Source organism: Schistocerca nitens, chromosome 3, assembly GCF_023898315.1.
Source record: "Schistocerca nitens isolate TAMUIC-IGC-003100 chromosome 3, iqSchNite1.1, whole genome shotgun sequence".
NCBI lineage: Eukaryota > Metazoa > Arthropoda > Insecta > Orthoptera > Acrididae > Schistocerca > Schistocerca nitens.
This window is the reverse complement of record NC_064616.1, coordinates 974860024-974881517: the sequence shown is the minus strand read 5'-3', so window position 1 is coordinate 974881517 and position 21494 is coordinate 974860024. Positions and strand designations below refer to the sequence as shown.

The following is a 21494-nucleotide window of genomic DNA, read 5'->3' as shown; positions in this document are numbered from 1 at the left end:
AGTGATTGGAATCTCCAATGTTAGGTGGGTGATGGAGCCCTTTAGGGAAATAGCTGAAAGGTCGGGGAAGAAGGCCAGTGTTTACTCTGTCTGCTTGCCGGGGGGTCTCATCCGAAATGTGGACGAAGCCCTGCCGGCGGCGACAGAGAGCACTGGGTGCACCCGACTGCAAATTTTTGCTCATGTCGGCACCAATGACTCCTGCCGTCCGGGTTCAGAAGTCATCCTCAGTTCGTACAGGCGGTTGGCGGAGTTGGTGAGGGCGGAAAGCCTCGCTCGTGGGGTGCAATCTGAGCTAACTATATGTAGTGTCGTTCCCAGAACCGATCGCGGTCCTCTGACTTGGAGCCAAGTGGAAGGCTTAAGCCAAAGGCTCAGACGATTCTGCGGAGATCTGGGGTGCAAATTTCTCGACTTCCGCTATCGGGTGGAGAAATGTAGGGTCCCCCAGAATAGTTCAGGCGTGTACTACTCGCAGGAAGCGGCTACAAGGGTAGCGGAGTACGTGTGGAGTGCACATGTGGGTTTCTGAGGTTAGATAATTCCCTCCCTAGGCCCGACAAGACGCCTCCTGAGACGCGACAAGGTAGCAGTAGGCAAAACGCAACAGGGAATGACAATATAAATGTGGTAATAGTAAACTGCAGGAGCGTCTACAGAAAGGTCCCAGAACTGCTCTCATTAATAAACGGTCACAGTGCCCACTTAGTACTAGGGACGGAAAGTTGGCTGAAACCAGATGTAAACAGTAATGAAATTCTAAACTCAGATTGGAATGTATATTGTAGAGACAGGCTGGACAGTGAAGGGGGAGGCGTGTTTATAGCGATAAAAAGTGCAATAGTATCGAAGGAAATTGATGGAGATCCGAAATGTGAAATAATTTGGGCGAAGGTCACGGTTAAAGCAGGTTCAAACATGGTAATTTAATGTCTCTATGGACCCCCTGGCTCAGACGCTGTTGTGGCAGAACACCTGAAGGAAAATTTAGAAAATATTTCGCCGGCCGGAGTGGCCGAGCGGTTCTAGGCGCTGCAGTTGGAACCGCGCGACCGCTACGGTCGCAAGTACGAATCCTGCCTCGGGCATGGGTGTGTGTGATGTCCTTAGGTTCGTTAGGTTTAAGTAGTTCTAAGTTCTAGGGGACTGATGACCTTAGAAGTTAAGTCCCATAGTTTTCAGAGCCATTTGAACCATTTTTTTTAATATTTCGAGTAGATTTCCCGACCATGTTATAGTTTTGGGTAGAGATTTTAATTTACCGGATATAGACTGGGAGACTCAAACGTTTATAACGGGTGGCAGGGACAAAGAATTCAGTGAAATTTTTTTAAGTGCATTATCTGAAAACTACCTTGAGCAGTTAAACAGAGAACTGACTCGTGGCGATAACATATTAGACCTTCTGGTGACAAACAGACCCGAACTATTTGAAACAGTTAACGCAGAACAGGGAATTAGCGATCATAAAGCGGTTACAGCATGAGTGATTTCAGCCGTAAATAGAAATATTAAAAAAGGTAGGAAGATTTTTCTGTTTAGCAAAAGTGACAAGAAAGCAGATTTCAGAGTACGTGACGGCTCAACACAAAAGTTTTATCTCAAGTACAGATAGTGTTGAGGATCAGTGGACAAAGTTCAAAACCATCGTACAATATGCATTAGATAAGTATGTGCCAAGCAAGATCGTAAGAGAGTGAAAAGAGCCACCGTGGTACAACAACCGAGTTAGAAAACTGCTACAGAAGCAAAGGGAACTTCACAGCAAACATAAACATAGCCAAAGTCTTGTAGACAAACAAAAATTACACGAAGCGAAATGTAGTGTGAAGATGGCTATGCGAGAGTCGTTCTACGAATTCGAAAGTAAAGTTCTGTGTACTGGCTTTGCAGAAAATCCTAAGAAATTTTGGTATTATGTCAAAACTGTAGGTGAATCAAAACAAAATGTCCAGACACACTGTGACAAAAATGGTACTGTAACAGAGGATGACAGACTACAGGCCGAAATACTAAATGTCTTTTTCCAAAGTTGTTTCACAGAGGAAGACTGCAATGTAGTTCCTTCTCTAGACTGTCGCACAGATGACAAAATGGTAGATATCGAAGCAGATGACAGAGGAATAGAAAAACAATTAAAATCGCTCAAAAGAGGAAAGGCCGCTGGTCCTGATGGGATACCAGTTCGATTTTACACAGAGTACGCGAAGGAACTTGCCCCCCTTCTTGCAGCGGTGTACCGTAGGTCTCTAGAAGAGCGTAGCGTTCCAAAGGATTGGAAAAGGGCACAGGTCATCCCCGTTTTCAAGACGGGACGTCGAACAGATGTGCAGAACTATGGACCTATATCTCTAACGTTGATCAGTTGTAGAATTTTGGAACACGTATTATGTTCGAGTATAATGACTTTTCTGGAGACTGGAAATCTACTCTGCAGGAATCAGCATGGGTTTCGAAAGAGACCATCGTGTGAAACCCAGCTCGCGCTATTCGTCCACGAGACTCAGAGGGCCATAGACATGGGTTCCCAGGTAGATGCCGTGTTTCTTGACTTCCGCAAGGCGTTTGATGCAGTTCCTCACAGTCGTCTAATGAACAAAGTAAGAGCATATGGGCTATCAGACCAATTGTGTGATTGGATTGAAGAGTTCCTAGATAACAGAACACAGCATGTCTTTCTCAATGGAGAGAAGTCTTCCGAGTAAGAGTGATTTCAGGTGTGACGTAGGGGAGTGTCGTTGGACCGTTGCTATTCACAATATATATAAATGACCTTGTGGATAACATCGGAAGTTCACTGAGGCTTTTTGTGGATGATGCTGTAGTATAGTTCAAATGGCTCTGAGCACTATGGGACTTAACATCTGTGGTCATCAGTCCCCTAGAACTTAGAACTACTTAAACCTAACTAACCTAAGGACATCACACACATCCACGTCCGAGGCAGGATTCGAACCTGCGACCAAAGCAGTCTCGCGAGTCCGGACTGAGCGCCTAGAACCGCGAGACCACCGCGGTCGGCGATGCTGTAGTATATCGAGGTGTTGTAACAATGGAAAATTGTACTGAAATGCAAGAGGATCTGCAACGAATGGACGCATGGTGCAGGGAGTGGCAATTGAATCTCAGTTTAGGCAAGTGTAATGTGCTGCGAATACATAGAAAGAGAGATCCTTTATCATTTAGCTACAATATAGCAGGTCAGCAACTGGAAGCAGTTAATTCCATAAATTATCTGGGAGTACGCATTAGGAGTGATTTAAAATAGGAATGACCATATAAAATTAATCGTCGGTAAAGCAGATGGCAGACTTTCATTGGAAGAATCCTAAGTAAATGCAGTCCGAAAACAAAGGAAGTAGGTTGCAGTACACTTGTTCGCCCACTGCTTGAATACTGCTCACCGGTGTGGGATCCGTACCAGGTAGGGTTGATAGAAGAGATAGAGAAGATCCAACGGAGAGCAGCGCGCTTCGTTACAGGGTCATTTAGTAATTGCGAAAGCGTTACGGAGACGATAGATAAACTCCAGTGGAAGACTCTGCAAGAGAGACGCTCAGTAGCTCGGTACGGGCTTTTGTTGAAATTTCGAGAACATACCTTCACCGAGGAGTCAAGCAGTATATTGCTCCCTCCTACGTATATTTCGCGAAGAGACCAAGAGGATAAAATCAGAGAGATTAGAACCCACACAGAGGCATACCGACAATCTTTCTTTCCTCGAACAATACGAGACTGGAATAGAAGGGAGAACCGATAGAGGTACTCAGGGTACCCTCCGCCACACTCCGTCAGGTGGCTTGCGGGGTATGGATGTAGATGTAGATGTAGAAAACCTGTTGAAAGATTTTGGGACTTCGTTAATCCAGAAAGTCAGAATGATCGTGTTATAGCTGAGACTATTCTGAAAGAAACTGAACCATTAATTGGCGGTGACCGAGCAAACAAATAGCTCAGAGTTACGACGGTGGAAACGTTATGATTGGCAAGTCGAATGGGGTTCAGGAATTAATTAATGACAAATCCCCAACTGCAAACCACATCCATTGCTTGGCACATCAGTTCAACCTTATTACATCTTTGGCAGCCTCTGTTAATCGCAAAGCCCGCATCGTTTTTGCGCATCTTTCAGGTATTTCTTCTTCCTTTTCTAACTCGCCACGGAGATCAAAAGTGTTGTATAGCATTATTCAAAAAATCTTTCTCCGTATGTGTGTCACGAGGTGGAATTACCATTCGCGACTACCAAAAGATGTTTTTGGAAACAGGGAAAATCTTGTTACTGTTATGGAAGTCACTGAAACAAGTGAGAGCGTAAAACTATCTTCTACTATTGAAAATGCTGGCCCATACAAACAAAGACTACAAAATATCGAATTCATTTTTTAATCAGCTTCAGAAGAAGAACAAAGCAAAACAAAACACCCAGAATTTTGAAGCGGTAATGCAAAACATCAGAGATGAGATTGACTCCATCCTTAATCAGATTAGTTTCGAAAATGACGAAACCATACCTGCTAAGAAGCGACGGATTGTTGATAGGCATAAAAGAAGAGATGCTTTGGAAGTCTGCGATGCCATCCTTTCTGTAATAAAATTACGTTTTCAGTTCACTGGACACCTCATTGCAGCCATGTTATTTGATGTAAATCAGTTTGACAAATACATTACAAATTTTCCTGACAAATATCTTGATATTGCAGACACATACATTTCTGGAAAAAAGGAAGAGCTTCATGCCTTCTATGCTAGGCCTGAGTTGAGAGCAGTTTCTGGTGTAGTTCCGTTTCAATCGCTGGTTCCAGAGGATGAACTTTGTGACACATTCGACGAGACTGTTAAAGTTTTGAAACTGCTGATAAGGCCGCCTATCTCGAAATCAGAAGCTGAGCGGTGCTTTTCGATGCTCAAGAGAAATAAAATGTTCCTCCGAAACACCATGAAAGAAGAACGACTGAGTGCCTTAGGGATGCTATCCTGTGAAAAGCCATTCATCTGTAAAACTGAAGAGTGACAGATTTATTTGCCAACAAGAAGGAGCGACGAACCGATTTCCAATACCGCCGCTACTAATTAAATTTGAAGCTATTTTCCCAAAGTTATGGAGCCGCTGCTTTTCGTGAGTACAGTGCTTTTAGTTTTAAATGTTGGTAATTTGATTAAATTTGCTTCGCAAAATCTAGAATACAAGTTCGAATAATTTATACATGCTCTATTATTTCTCGTGCTGGCACTAATGTTATATCGGACACTTGTCTGGCAGTCGGCCGCGAACGTAAAACGAAAGAGGAGTTGGGGCTGTCGTGGGGCGACAAGTCACACTTCCCTCTCATAATGCTGGGAGTTGTAAGAGTCGTATTCGAACCCTGTGACAGAGCAAGTTTGCTCTCAGCACATATTTCAAAATAAGAAAAGGAGACAACCAGCAAGCACAACTCAAAGCAAAGTGGAGCACATAAATCATTCCGTAACGGCTAGAGCGCAATTGTCAGCTGAGGTAGGTAGTGTCGTTAACGTGGTAGTTCTGGCCCAATCTCCTCAGGTATATTAAGTTAGTAACCATGTAACCATACACGAAAACGCCACATACTTCTGACTGCCATACCCTGTGCGCAGTGAAGAATTGTGCTGTTGATATGTGTGCGCGCGCGTGCATTGGAGTGTGCGAGAGAAATTTTCGAAGTTTGTGTTACGTTTTGTATCTCATGTAGACATGTGATAAAAATAGCTGAAGCAACCTCTCTCTCTCTCCGTTTTGTTTCATATAATGTCTTGTGAAATATATGAATTCGATGCTACCAAACAAAGGTTTTTTTTTTTTTTTTTCACCGTCAATGGGGTGCCTCAGCGGCCGCCATTGGAAAGTGCAGAAGAAAGCTCTACACGTTGCTCTGCACCTACCCAGGCGTTTCCCCACTACGGAGTTTCACAAGCAGGCTGGCATTCCAATGTTAAAGGAGCGCATCAAACAGACTGCTCGTCAATTCTATGAAGAGGCGCAGCGGTCTGAAAACCCTTTAACAGCCAATCTGGGCAACCGGATACATTGGCACCCTACTACAAGGTAACGGGCTTTCAAATAAGAAAATACAATGAAAGGAGGTGATGTTGGTGGCCCTCAACTACGTACACTCCGACTCGACGTTGAAATATTAAAAGTTTTGGCTGGTTTCGTTGTCTAGCGGATAGGATACATAGTTGCCGCATTACAGGCCACATACTGCTGAGTCTACAGTATTCGATAAGAATACACACACAAATAGAATTGTCGAAGGTTTCTGTCACTCGGCAATTGAGAATTATTAACGTAACATATAAATTTATAAATGAAAGATGGCAATTAAATAAAATCTGCAGGTACTACCTTAACGACTTTAAATGATGAGTACGATAGTAGAAGTACTTTTGAGAATGTGGTATATTTCTGCAAAACACTTATTGGTGACGATGGTCCAGCAATTAAATAAAACATAAGTTGAATAACAGGTGCAAGATCCCCCCGCTTCTAAACTGATACTGTTATTACTCAGCTTAGCCGCGAGTCCGTAGAGGGTGGTATATGTGACGTACAGTGTAAGTCGGACCTTCCTTGATCCGCGTTGGTGGGTCGTGTCGTCGGATTTCCTCCTACCTGTGCGGGGTGCACCTCTCGTAAATGTCGTCCCGTGCAGATTCTTCATTGGCGCATTCGATGTCTCTGTCGGTGGAAGCTAATTATCTGAAATTGCTGTCGATCAACTTTGGGGTATCTATTTACTCGAAATTAACATTCAGAATGCCGTGATATCACTTTTATTCCTATTAGATCAATAATGAAACACTCGCGTCACAAACTACTCGTAACCGAGAGCATGGCTACCATCGAACAAGACAGGAAGAGCTCTTAACACCGACTGCCGACTTTGGCGCGCAGTCCTTATCTCTTACTAGTTTCGTCACAGTTCGTGGATTTCCGGTCAAGTTCGTACTTACTAAGATATGCATTTGTTAATGAACGGGTGTGAATTTTAACGAGGCAAAATTATGATAAATAGTTTTAAACATCCAGAGGCTCCTCCTAGTATTCATGTTGTCATAAATGACTTTAATTATTAAATATAAATAAACAAAATCGGTGACTTTGGCGCCAAGATGGCGGTACTTCCCGTCATGGATATTTCCCAGGCTGACGCTTGTTGGTAAGGTCCAGCGCCGAGCCCCACCCCAATACGCGCGACATACGGTCGCTTCGTCACCTAGCCAGCCAGCGTGGGAAATGCTCTCCGACTCATGGCCGGCTACTGACTACAGCACTTCCTAACTATCGTCAATACATCAATAAGAGACAACAATTTATTAAAACTGGTAAAAATGTCTTCCTCACGAGGCACCTTACACAGGGAAACAATAGATTCCTACTTCACGTAATTAGTTATGAACAACAACATAGCTCGCGAGATATTCACTTCTGAACGCATACTACGACTTCACTGCAGAAGCCACGGAAACCATACAAGAGCACAGGTCGGCGACCACGCGCAAACTGCTCCACTGTCCAAGTCTTTCCGCCGACTCTGCGTCCGTCGCGCCGTCGCGTCCAGCACTTCCTGTGTCCTGTGACGTACTGTCCAGAACTGCGCACTGCCCAGAATTACCCACTCCATTCACTTCGGTAGTCGCCTCCCTTAGTAACGAGTGCTGTGATTGGCTAGAGCGCTCACTCCATGTCTCCAAGTCAATGTATACTCACAAACATATTGAAACACATTCGAAATACTGGATTTACATTTAAATAACTTGAAATTAAATAAATAATGCTACGGCTGGACCATAAACACGCTCTAACACACATAATTAGACACATAAACAAATTAAATAAACATATATTAAAGGAATAGAACATCTACATCTACATGATTACTCTGCAATTCACATTTAAGTGCTTGGCAGAGGGTTCATCGAACCACAATCATACTATCTCCCTACCATTCCACTCCCGAACAGCGCGCGGGAAAAACGAACACATAAACCTTTCTGTTCGAGCTCTGATTTCTCTTATTTTATTTTGATGATCATTCCTACCTATGTAGGTTGGGCTCAACAAAATATTTTCGCATTCGGAAGAGAAAGTTGGTGACTGAAATTTCGTAAATAGATCTCGCCGCGAGGAAAAACGTCTTTGCTTTAATGACTTCCATCCCAACTCGCGTATCGTATCTGCCACACTCTCTCCCCTATTACGTGATAATACAAAACGAGCTGCCCTTTTTTGCACCCTTTCGATGTCCTCCGTCAATCCGACCTGGTAAGGATCTCACACCGCGCAGCAATATTCTAACAGAGGACGAACGAGTGTAGTGTAAGCTGTCTCTTTAGTGGACTTGCTGCATCTTCTAAGTGTCCTGCCAGTGAAACGCAACCTTTGGCACGCCTTCCCCACAATATTATCTATGTGGTCTTTCCAACTGAAGTTGTTCGTAATTTTTACACCTAGGTACTTAGTTGAATTGACAGCCTTGAGAATTGTACTATTTATCGAGTAATCGAATTCCAACGGATTTCTTTTGGAACTCATGTGGATCACCTCACACTTTTCGTTATTTAGCGTCAACTGCGTCTTTTCTAAATCGCTTTGCAACTGATACTGGTCTTCGGATGACCTTACTAGACGGTAAATTACAGCATCATCTGCGAACAACCTAAGAGAACTGCTCAGATTGTCACCCAGGTCATTTATATAGATCAGGAACAGCAGAGGTCGCAGGACGCTTCCCTGGGGAACACCTGATATCACTTCAGTTTTACTCGATGATTTGCCGTCTATTACTACGAACTGCGACGTTCCTGACAGGAAATCACGAATCCATTCGCACAACTGAGACGATACCCCATAGGCCCGCAGCTTGATTAGAAGTCACTTGTGAGGAACAGTGTCAAAAGCTTTCCGGATGTCTAGAAATATGGAATCAACTTGACATCCCCTGTCGACAGCGGCCAGAAGGTAGGCCAGTAGCCTAAGGTCTCTGTGTTTTCTAAAACAGTAGATATTTAACCAATTTCATCATGAATAGTATATATCGGATATAAACAAAGACATAGATGAATAAATATATTTATAAGGATGCTGCTACCGTTTTTTCGTGTAACTGTGGAGTACTTATGGCCTGACGCGATCGATAGTAATCGGTCACCTTGCCCTCCAATAACTCATGTACTATTTAGTTTACATGCCTGTAATTCATACCAATTTAGGTTTACATTAATATTTTTCTAAAGACACGTTGATCGACGAAATCAAATGAACAGTTTAGATTTTTACTTGTATTTTTACTTGTATAATTTATCGCCAGATACTAAACTTTAAACTAATAAATATATTGAAAATCTGATTACACCATCAGAATCGTCGTGCAGACAATGGTAATGTACATGTTTCTTTTGAGGTATCATATTCATCTGGCTACTATTAATTTGTATACGAACTGTGAAATGTCTGCCATTAAGGTTCCACAAAGTCCGTCATCTTTGGCCCTCCCAGCGCACAGCGTCACCAAGGAATTCCCAGCCACGTGGTCCGGCCGTCGTGCGGCATCACGCGCTTGCTAGCGAGCCGCGCCTTGCCTAGCGGCCCGAGCGGTGGCCGCCAACTCTGAACTTGGAATGTTTTCAGGGCGCCACGACTCGCCCATTACCTCACTACCTATTGCACGAATAAAGTCCGCAGTGAGAGAAATTGTGTAAGAAAAAAAGAACGGAACCTTCAGCAGACACATCAAAATGAGAGGAATTAAAAAAGCCAAACGAATAGTCAGTTAAGTAGGCAAGGCACTACAACTACCAGTACTACAAAAGAAATGAGATCCAGAGATCTCCTAAAGTCAAAGTGAGTGGGTGAATGGCAGCCTCCGCATCTCCGCCTGCACACCAACAGTGATTTTGTTGAGATGCGGCCTGATATCTGCATTCTGATACCTACGCGAGTTTCACTTTCAAGAGGGGAAATACGCCTCAACTGGGGATCGCAGGAATTGCCAGACTTTCCCGCTGCATTGCCCCCTGTACGTTACTAGATATGTGCCATTTATTGGTAATATCGTTTAACTGGAGCGCAACCACGGTGACATGGTACATGCTCTTCCCGACAATTGCAGTATTTCGGTTTGTTTGTCCGTAGTAAGGGATATTAAGCACATGCGTGGTTTCGGGCACATAATGAAGAGAGTGCGTATCGTGAAAAATCTAGCCACGTGGTGGAGATCTTGGCAGTTAAAGCACTGTACCTCCCACGCTTCCCTCTCAGTTTCTCTAATTCGAATTTTATATTCGCGACGAACTCGACTTGAAATACACTCCTGGAAATTGAAATAAGAACACCGTGAATTCATTGTCCCAGGAAGGGGAAACTTTATTGACACATTCCTGGGGTCAGATACATCACATGATCACACTGACAGAACCACAGGCACATAGACACAGGCAACAGAGCATGCACAATGTCGGCACTAGTACAGTGTATATCCACCTTTCGCAGCAATGTAGGCTGCTATTCTCCCATGGAGACGATCGTAGAGATGCTGGATGTAGTCCTGTGGAACGGCTTGCCATGCCATTTCCACCTGGCGCCTCAGTTGGACCAGCGTTCGTGCTGGACGTGCAGACCGCGTGAGACGACGCTTCATCCAGTCCCAAACATGCTCAATGGGGGACAGATCCGGAGATCTTGCTGGCCAGGGTAGTTGACTTACACCTTCTAGAGCACGTTGGGTGGCATGGGACACATGCGGACGTGCATTGTCCTGTTGGAACAGCAAGTTCCCTTGCCGGTCTAGGAATGGTAGAACGATGGGTTCGATGACGGTTTGGATGTACCGTGCACTATTCAGTGTCCCCTCGACGATCACCAGTGGTGTACGGCCAGTGTAGGAGATCGCTCCCCACACCATGATGCCGGGTGTTGGCCCTGTGTGCCTCGGTCGTATGCAGTCCTGATTGTGGTGCTCACCTGCACGGCGCCAAACACGCATACGGCCATCATTGGCACCAAGGCAGAAGCGACTCTCATCGCTGAAGACGAGACGTCTCCATTCGTCCCTCCATTCACGCCTGTCGCGACACCACTGGAGGCGGGCTGCACGATGTTGGGGCGTGAGCGGAAGACGGCCTAACGGTGTGCGGGACCGTAGCCCAGCTTCATGGAGACGGTTGCGAATGGTCCTCGGCGATACCCCAGGAGCAACAGTGTCCCTAATTTGCTGGGAAGTGGCGGTGCGGTCCGCTACGGCACTGCGTAGGATCCTACGGTCTTGGCGTGCATCCGTGCGTCGCTGCGGTCCGGTCCCAGGTCGACGGGCACGTGCACCTTCCGCCGACCACTGGCGACAACATCGATGTACTGTGGAGACCTCACGCCCCACGTGTTGAGCAATTCGGCGGTACGTCCACCCGGCCTCCCGCATGCCCACTATACGCCCTCGCTCAAAGTCTGTCAACTGCACATACGGTTCACGTCCACGCTGTCGCGGCATGCTACCAGTGTTAAAGCCTGCGATGGAGCTCCGTATGCCACGGCAAACTGGCTGACACTGACGGCGGCGGTGCACAAATGCTGCGCAGCTAGCGCCATTCGACGGCCAACACCGCGGTTCCTGGTGTGTCCGCTGTGCCGTGCGTGTGATCATTGCTTGTACAGCCCTCTCGCAGTGTCCGGAGCAAGTATGGTGGGTCTGACACACCGGTGTCAATGTGTTCTTTTTTCCATTTCCCGGAGTGTATTTTCCTGTTCGCGATGTTGTCCTGGAGCACCACGCAGAACAGACGCTGTTCTTTGTGGGTCTTTTGAGACTTCATTTTACTTACAGAACGTGCATCGAAAACAAGAAAGCTAAATTTTTCACGTAAGTGAAAGGGCAGTTTCCGAAACACTGCCTTAATCAGCTTCATTGGCTCTGTGGCGTACGTAAAACTATGTAGTTTTTCGTCCCTGACCGTTCTCATCAGAGCTTCGTTATCACCTTTAGAGCGCATTGTAACTTTGTACAAGCTGCGTCCAGTAAGACGAACGGTAAAATTAATTTACACAACCGCTTCGATTTTAAATTGGAAGGATTTATAAACCTCTTTCCAGTTAATAACTACCGGCGGTGGAGGTGGTAATCTTTTTCTTTACTCGTCCGGCAAGGATACGTCCATGTCGGTTGTTGTAGCTTCGTTGGCATTGTCGTTCAGGCTAGAGCAACGGTTGTCGGTTTCCACTTGTTGCGTTGGCCCGTTAAGAGTACCTGCTGTGGCAGTATGTTTGCGGTCTGGCCTGACATAACCATCTTTATAAGGTATTTCGCGCGATTTCTGTGCTCTAGTTCCTTTCTCGGGCGCTTTACTACGAATTCTCGCTCGCGGCCCCCTCGCTGCAGCAGAATGTTTGGTGGGTTTGGAAACCTCGCCACGCGGGCGTGGCGCTTCCGTGAATTTGTTTCGGTTTCCATCACAATTACCAGGTTTGCTCCCGAGATCTGCGAGTTGTCAGCGCTCGCTTTTGCAGTGCTCTGAGATGGTGTGTTCGCGCTGCTGTGAACATCTGGCGGAGCAAGCTCAACGTCAGACTGCTGCACAGGTGCAGGACCTTGCGAGACCGTGGTCCTGTGGTTGGTTGGGAAGAGCCGTCTGCCGCCCCCAATGTTCAGTGCTTTCGCGACTGCATGTGAATGCATTGCCATGAATACAGGTCGCTTCTGAACTACTTTACGCGCGTGCGAGCCCTTGGATCCATCTACGGTTGAAGCAGCTGCTTGAGTGGCAGCTCGCTGTGGGAAGTCGCTGGATACACCACAGATGCTACCGTCACCTCTTGCAGCGTCTGACGCTGGGGGGAGCTCACTCTGGAAAACCATCAGGCATAACAGAGTTGCTACCGTTGCCTCTTAGCCCGTGCTTGGCCGCAGCCACGTCCTTAGAGTGAGTAGATGCGTGCTGGGCTTGTAGCGTACCATCTTCCTCGACGCCATGCTCACTCTTTGACCCCTTTCAAGTGAAGACACGTCGGTGTGTTTATACACGCTTGGTACGAACGGCCAGCGGAACATCTACTGTTAGAATGCTTTCAGTGTTGGCAGCGGTGCCCCTCTGGCGCTCATTTCGACTGCAAAATTATTTATATTGTTGTTAATTGAAAACTAAGAACATTTCTATTTTTTCAGAGTAAAGCTGCATCCTGTTTATGTTCTATAAAATTCTCAGTTACACGACTGTTAAACTTTGACCTCCAGAATTTTTCGAACGCAACCGAGGGTAAGTTGTGACCCCTTTTCTAACTTTTGTACCTTGATCAAATTACAGTATCGTCATGAAGGTTGCTACAGATCCATTATTACGTGTATTAAATATAGTGTTGTCATTTTAGCTTTGTATCTTCATTAAAAAGGTTAGTTAATATAATTCGTTTTTACATTTTTTGGTCCGAAAATTGGTTTTTACCTGACAAGTCAAAAAGTAAAAGAGGTAGCTTCATGAAAACTTCTGCCATATATTTTTACATAAAACAGACTTTAAATGGAAAAGTAAAAGTTCCTAACTTCAATGTTATGTGCGTTTGAAATTTCGTAAAAAGTGGATTTTTTGGGGAAACTAATCAGCAGAACGCACTGAGAGTCACCTTTCACACTGACATAGTTTTCCACCACCTGATCAAGTTTTGTATCGTTATTTAATTTCATTTCAGATTATTGTGTACAGTAATCCTTGGTCTGAGGTGCACGGACATGCACTAGATGCGGCCAGCTCGACCTTGGCCGAGCTATGGGGAGGAAAACCCATCTCTTTCAGTCTAACAAACAATGATCACTCACTCCAGTCTCCTATGCACAGAAATCAAGTGAAGACTGACAATAAAATAATAAGAAACCAGACAGTCTCTCTGATGGCCAACCTAGAATTATCAAACCAGGTACCTCTACAGATGGGTTACCACATTTCATCACGGTTGCTACATCTTATAGACCCCTAGTCCGAGAAGCAGGGACTTTCGTCAACTCCATAAGCTGATGAAACACCTGGCACAGAGCGTATTCCACAATCGTAAGTAAACAGCTGCAAAAACTTGCTTGTGAACAACAAACATATCATCTCCCATTGCAACCATCAATGACCTGCTCATAAACTTTTCAGTCATATTCATTGCTAATAAACAAAAAGAAAAAAACTAAGAATTTCTGACCATAAGCAACACACGGCACTAATGATACCTAACACAAATGTGAATCCGTAACTGCCGATACACAAAACTGAAATAACTCACTCGACACTTTCACAGAAGTGATGATGAATAAATTCTCATTGCTCTTAAGATATGTGTTTTAGAGCACATGTTTACTTTATATGTGTGTCTTGTTTTTGGTCCATACGCCCACCTATAAAAAAATGGAATACTTTATTAACACACAATATACACAATAAAAGTAAACCTTACATGCTGCATACTGTAGACAGCTTAGCGATGAAGTACACAGAATAGGATATGTGTATATCCATTGGCATTACAGTACGTAACTTATCTATATGGTAATGAGAAAAAAATGTAATTTCAGAATTGGCAAGCAACCAGGTTAAAATAAGAAGAAAATAATTAGACGTCTATGAAGAGATTGATGACATTTCATTAACCTTTAACTCAAAAGGTTATTTTCCAGTAATGTATAGTATGAGGTGCAGCCTCTGGTACCCCTATGTTTAAACTAAGGTTTAAGGCATATATCATTTGAATATTTTTATTCAATTTATATAACATTTATTTTTACAGTTATTTAAGTCCTGCTTAAACACTCCTTGTTGATTTCATTGCATCAAATAAAGTCTGCAGTATTTTCTTCTATCACATAAAATCCCAAACTTTTGTGTTGTTTTTTAAATAGTATACCTAAAAAACTCTTAGATAACTGAATTTCACAGTTTGAAAAATTATAGTATCTCTGTAGCAACTAAGTTTTCACATAAAACTAAATTGCAGGGTTTAAATTTGCATATATAAATTGCACTCAATAGGTATAAAAAGGAAGTCTACAGGATTGGCATTCAGTGCTGGGTCTACAATTTTATTTACAACCACTTAGAACACATTTAATTTTACTTAACAGTGAACATATTTTGCTAGAGAAACAGAAAGGTTTCGATCACCATAGGTCTGAAGTTCTTCCTCTGATGATCCTTTATTTACTTGCAGAATTGAAATCAATGGGTGATACAAAATCATTGCCATTTTCATCTATTTCTTAATGTATACCACTGACAGCTTTCTCCTTCTATCAATAGTTTCATCAAACTATGGAGTGTTAAAAATGATGTGTTCCTGTGAACACATTTTGTGCTGTACTCTAGAATATGGGTATGTAGTCCACAATGCACAGTCTAGGAAACCCATCATGTGTCAACAACAAACAAATAAGACGATAATGCAACTGCCAATAAAACATTGAGAGGGTAGTGACTTAAGGAGGGTACAAAGGAGTATAGAAGCATTCCACCAGAGCTTACCTTTGAGAGTGAGTTCAAAAATTGTCATGTGGTCTGAGAGACCACACTTCATGAGTTAGGAATTAAAAATGGTTGACTGTAACATTATACTGGAACTATAACTAATTTCTTATTCTCAAGTCTATTTTCTGAATATCTACATGAACTACTTTACTGGTGTAACAAACTGGTATAACTTTAGCTAGTATGATTGGTTCGTTGATTCAGGGGAGGGGACCAAATATCTAGGTCATCGATCCCATTGGCTTGGGGAAGGATGGAGTATGAAGTCAGCCATTTTCTTTCAAAGGAACCATCCTGGAATTTGCCTGAAATGATTTAGGGAAATCACAGAAAACCTAAATTAGGACGGTTGTATGTGCATTTGAACCATTGACCTTGTGTTCTTTGTATGGAGCACAATTTACTTATTACCTCTTTATCTAGATAGTGCACCAGAACTGACTACAGTTTGCAAATATTCTGGATAGCATCCTAACAGTTCTATGTCCCTTAGAATATATACTATCATATGTTTTCTTGACTTGGCATTTTTTAAAAATATTTTACTTTAACTTTGTGGTTTGATGCCCTCTCTGGTGCCGCACTCAACAGGATAGCTTCATTCAAGTGCACGATCTGTCTATGAATCATGTAAGTATTCTGTGTTATGACTATTTATGATCTTATTTCCTAAAGCTGAGATTGGAGACCAGTCCAGCAGTTACCTTTATAAGTGTAGAAAAATGCATAAAAGCTGCATTCAGGCTGGCTGATGTACCAGATTAACAGTCTTTAATCAACTACATGAATTTAATCTCAGTCTGGTTCATATTCCTGTCTGTCCAGTTAGTGTTCTTCACACTGTTCTATTTGGGGAAGTTGGCAATTCAGGTAACAGTTAAACTCTTAGAATATAAATAAATAAGCAAATTGAAAACTAAATAAGTAAATTGTAATGTTCATCAGAAAGAGATGTATTAATTGTAAGAGTTTTCCTTAAAGGTGAAATATATACAAGCTTACCACAGATAACTACTTAAGGGAACTTTGGTTTGAAAAATAAATATTGGGTGTAATGAAAGATGATGTATGCAGTTCTAAAGACAGAGCCTAGAGAGACATAACAAACTATACAGTATCCATGTTTATATTTGAAATAAGTTTGAATTACAATGATATGTAAAAAAGTGTTTCTCCATTGTTGTAATTCTAGGTAAGTACCAGTAGTCCAGACCAGAAATATTCTTATGTTCATGGAAAATATTCCTTCCACCTTCAGTATGAATTTTGAGTCACAAGGAAGAGAACAAAGATAGATTCAACTGACTTTACACAGCAGGAAACCACAAGAGCATTTTTAAGATGAATCAACAGTTTGCTCACATGGGAAAGCACACTTAATTCTACAGTTGTGCATTTTGTATCACGTATTCCAAAAGCATGGTATGAAAGTGGTTCATATCACTCGAAGGATAGATTATGTGGGTACAGAAAACATCATAGTTCAGCTATGGGAAAAATAATGAAAATGATAACAAAGAGAAAATCTTTCAACATATAATACACAATTTTATAATGAAATTAATTTTTCTTTTAAATACAGCATTAGGAAACAAAACCTGTTTCATTTAAATTTCAAACATTTACATAACTGTCAGGGCCTATAAAAATCCATTAGAATTGTTCAGACACTATTCACATTTTCACAGTATTTAATGAGTATTTACTACAAATATAAACAAAAGCTTAATGATTAGTAACACAGTAAAACCTTTACGGAAAAGCACATAGACAAAACTTCAATAATGAAGTTATTTGATAAATTCATTTCAGCACAATATACAAGGTATTGTTGCTGCTGTCATGAAATATCCTATGCTGTTTTCCAGAAAAGGTTTAACTCTATTACTTATAATGTACAATATAAGTTTAGAAGAATATATTACTTCAGTCATCAAAGCAACACTAATTCAACTTTGAATTAATGTCCATTGTAGCTGTGAACACAGTTCAGATCAGCACAACAATAAGCCAATTATAATAATCAGCTTCAGTTTTATTTTGTATTTCAACAGGACTGTAAGCTGTAAATGGCCACATTATTTTTTAGTCATGGAACAGCTTTGTACTTCCTCTTCATTTTCACATTTTTGAGTGTCTGTACTGAAGGCTGTACCATTTTCACACATGAACCTGAAATCTAGTACTTGTTGGTTATGGAAACCATGAGAACAATAGTGGAAGATACGACAGTCTAATGGGTCTGGATAGTAGCGATAAAGTTCTTTACTTGAGCACACAAACCTTGAACTGTCATGATTTGATTTTTGATTAGTTTGGGCATTAATAGCAGATAGTGTGTATGTGGGTAACAGAGATTCAGTAGTAACTGTTTCAGATGCATCTTTCAATGACTGTACCTTGGGTGTTATTGTTACATAATCCACAGTATTTCCTGATGATGTTGGTGGAATGTCAGTCCCTAATACTTGTTCATCTGACTTTGTTTTCCCTTCACTACCCTTAAATTTTTGGAAAGTACTTTGTTCAAGGGAGTTTGGTTGTTGTAGGTTCTTCTCAGTGTGTTCAGATAGAAATCCAGCAGTTTGAGATACATGTGATAAGTGATCAGTATGTTTATTATGAAACTTGTAACTGACAGGAGACAAGGTTGTGTACTGACTTTGCACATGTAAACAGCCAGCATTTCCTTTGCAGCTATCTAAGCCATCAGTCTTTACTCTGAAGTCGTTTTCTAATACAGCCTGCCCAAGAGCAATTTCTGTAGATGGCACCACTGTTATGGATTCTTCAGGATGTGTGGAAGTATCTTGCTGAAAAATTGGCTCTGTCTTTTGTTCCACTTTGAATTCATTCACTGTACCTAAAATTCTTAACATATTTCCTGTGTTCTTTGTTGAGTCTGTTATTGTTATCTCATCTTTATTTGGGATAAGTTCCTTATCTGTTGAAAAGTAATTATCAGATACTGATATAATAGGGTCATTTTCACTTTTTATGAAAGTCTCAGTTGTTGTATGTATCTCATCATTTTGTGTTTTCTTCGTTTTATGCCTGTTGTTCCTAACTCTAGATTTGTGATTGGCACCATCTTTTGATCGAATGACTACTGGGGGAAGCAGAGGAGTTGAGTGTCTTCCATGATAGGCTAGGTGTGGCTTGGGTGGGTGAAAAAGGTTAGGAATTTGAAGAGTAGGAGCACCTTGTGGAGTTGTAGTACGAAGCGTTGTATTTTCAGATGAACTGTTTCTTTTGGCTTCGTTACCATCATTTTGTAATGGATTTTGAAACTGGTTATTATTTTCATCAGATTCTTTTATGTGTTTTTCAGTATATTGTGGAAGACTACTTGAATTAAATTGTGCAACATTTTCTGAAACTAAATTACCAGTGTTTTGATCATCCAGAGTTGTGTTAAGAACCACAGGCAATCCATTTTCTAGTAAGACATTTGGCCCAGAAAACAAGTCCATATCCATTTTGTGACCATGATCCAGTGGTGATGGTAGGGTGGTGGAATGGTCTGTCCTCTCTTCGTGAAAATTTGTAACTTCAGGAAGTTTAAGATGCTCAATATCTGGAACCTGAGTTTCTGTAACGTCTTTTACATCTTCATAAGAGCTTGTTTCATTAATGGCTTCTGTGCTGTGCTGATGCATGACATTTTCTTTCTTTGCATCACTTATATCTTTTTGTGACCTTTCAGTGGAACTAAAATTCGTATTCAAAACTTCCTTGTACGTCACATTAAGCTGAGCATCATCATCATTTGAATCAGAATCATAATAATCATACTTCTCATCCACAAGTGAAATAGGCTCCTCTAGAGATATTTCTGGACTTTCAGTCACAGGGATACTCTCAGATTTCTTATGTTTCTTATTCTCACCATCATGTTCACTTGCGCCTTTCTGGGAACTGCTTTCCAAGTGTTTATTTTGGGTAATTTCAAGATCCTCTTCAATTTCTACTGCTGGTAAGTTATATTTATCCTCAGCATCACTTGCATTTGTACCTGTGCTAGGTACCTTTGTATAAGATACTGTCAATTCGGTTGTAGAGGAGTTTGATTTTTCAGTAGTTGTAAGTGAGTGTGGAATGGAGATATTAATGTCAGGGGAAGATTCACTATCATGAGCCAGACCAGAAGCTGTTGTTTGTTCCATAGGGTAATTAATTATTTCATCTGATTCGTCTTCAATGTCTTCTATGTAGTAATCATAATATTCATATTCGTCATTATAGGGTGCTGATGTTTTATTATTTTTACTGGGGTAATGGGCTAATTGCTCTTCTGCTGAATGTAGTGAGGTTTCTGTATTGTGAGTATGATTAGAACTGGCAACTGTTCCCTCCTTGTTTGTTATGTGTTCCAACTCATCTTTATAGTCACATGTATCATTTTCTGCACAAATTTTCACATTTTCTTGATTATTACTGGACCTGCTAACGGAAGGCAAGGTAGTTATGGTTCCCTTAGAATCTGTATCACTTTTATTGCTATCTGCTATTAGAAGCTCATCTGAAGAAGTATGGGCCAAATCTGTTGTTACTGTGTCAATACTTTCATTATTAGAATGTAAATGTGTACTGTAATCAGCTTCAAACTTACTGGAGTCTTTGTATGCTGTCAAATTTGAATTTTCCTGTTCAGGAGGTACAAGGTCAGCTTCATAACTGTCATCTATATAGTCATAATATTCTTCCTCAGTTTCATTGCTTTCATCAGTAACTTCATGTTTTATTCTTTTGTGAGATGAAGGTGTGGTTGGTGGAAAATCGAGTTTCAGGTCCATTTTCATCCATTTTCTTCTGTTACTTTGCTCAAACTTATTCTCACTGCTTGACGTTTTTGATGGCTTACTGTATCTGAGCAAGGAACCTGCAGCTATTGGTGTACTTGATGCATTATTCTTACTTCTGGAACTAAAACGGTGAATTTTTGATGAAATATTTTGCTTTAAATTGTCAGACTCACCACTGGAATAAGTGAATAAGTCTAGTGGTTTCAATATTTGGCTTGTATCCCTTTTGTTATGTGTGTGCTTCCTATTTTGTTTCCTGACAAAACTGTGCTCAGGTTGTGAGTAAAGTCTGCAGTCAACATCTGCCCAGTTGTCACAGTTTCCCTCACGCTGATTGAAAACTGTTTTGTGTGGGCATACAAATGTGGATACTAGGGTCATGATGCCTTTCACCTTCTGACAGAGATGAAATCCCTGGCATTGTGTTTCCACATCTGCATAAAGGCCTTCTGAGGGCTTGTCTTCACAAGTAAATGAAGTTTCTGGCAAGCTATCTACCATATAGTCTGGACTTCTTGCAGCACCTGTAACATGAGATATTTCAATTTTATTGGCTAATTTAACTACTAAATGTTTCATAGTACTTGAGCTGTGACACAATTTATCCTAATTCTATGCCGATATTTAACTAGAGGATGTGGTATTTTTCTTCAAAAGCAAAACAGAGAGCCTTGGTATTAAAAATTTGGGTTATGCTTGGTAAAACAAAAGGTGTTATGTTTTCAAGATGTATAATCTTAGCATATCTTTTAATTGTATAATTAGTATGCTTATTATGAAAATGCATTTAGAAAGATCTGTATTCATGCAAGACAACTATACAGTTTTATTAAAATTCTGTATTTACAAAATATTCGCATTGTATGTAGAGAAAGATACAACACTCTGGAGCATGACAGAAAAAGTTCAAAAATCATAAGTGTCACTTTAAAAGGAAAAGCAACTTAATGTGGTACCGTATTTACAAATGTATGTGAGTTGGAGCAAATGAACTACTCATGCAAAGAATGAATTTCCATCATCATTAATTTGGGGCAGATCTAATTCATTTTTCCTGAACTTATGAAATTCAATTTAAAAATTGTAAATGGAAATCACAATATTGTGTATGTTTTACAGTACTAATTTATTTTGCTGATTGATTCTCAGCTGATAAGGCCTTTTACTGACTGTCATCATCAAAAA

The 21494-nt window shown here is 41.5% G+C and overlaps 1 protein-coding gene across 1 annotated transcript in view; it reads right to left on the bottom strand.

Annotated features, from left to right (window-relative positions):
- Nucleotides 1-14774: 14774 nt before the first annotated feature.
- LOC126249509 (uncharacterized) overlaps nucleotides 14775-21494 on the bottom strand; it is a 465406-nt gene continuing 458686 nt past the window's right edge. Inside the window, exon 11 of the mRNA XM_049951160.1 lies at nucleotides 14775-20833. Coding sequence (XP_049807117.1) covers nucleotides 17583-20833 — 3251 coding nt within the window. The 3' untranslated portion in view covers nucleotides 14775-17582. The remainder of the gene's footprint in view (nucleotides 20834-21494) is intronic.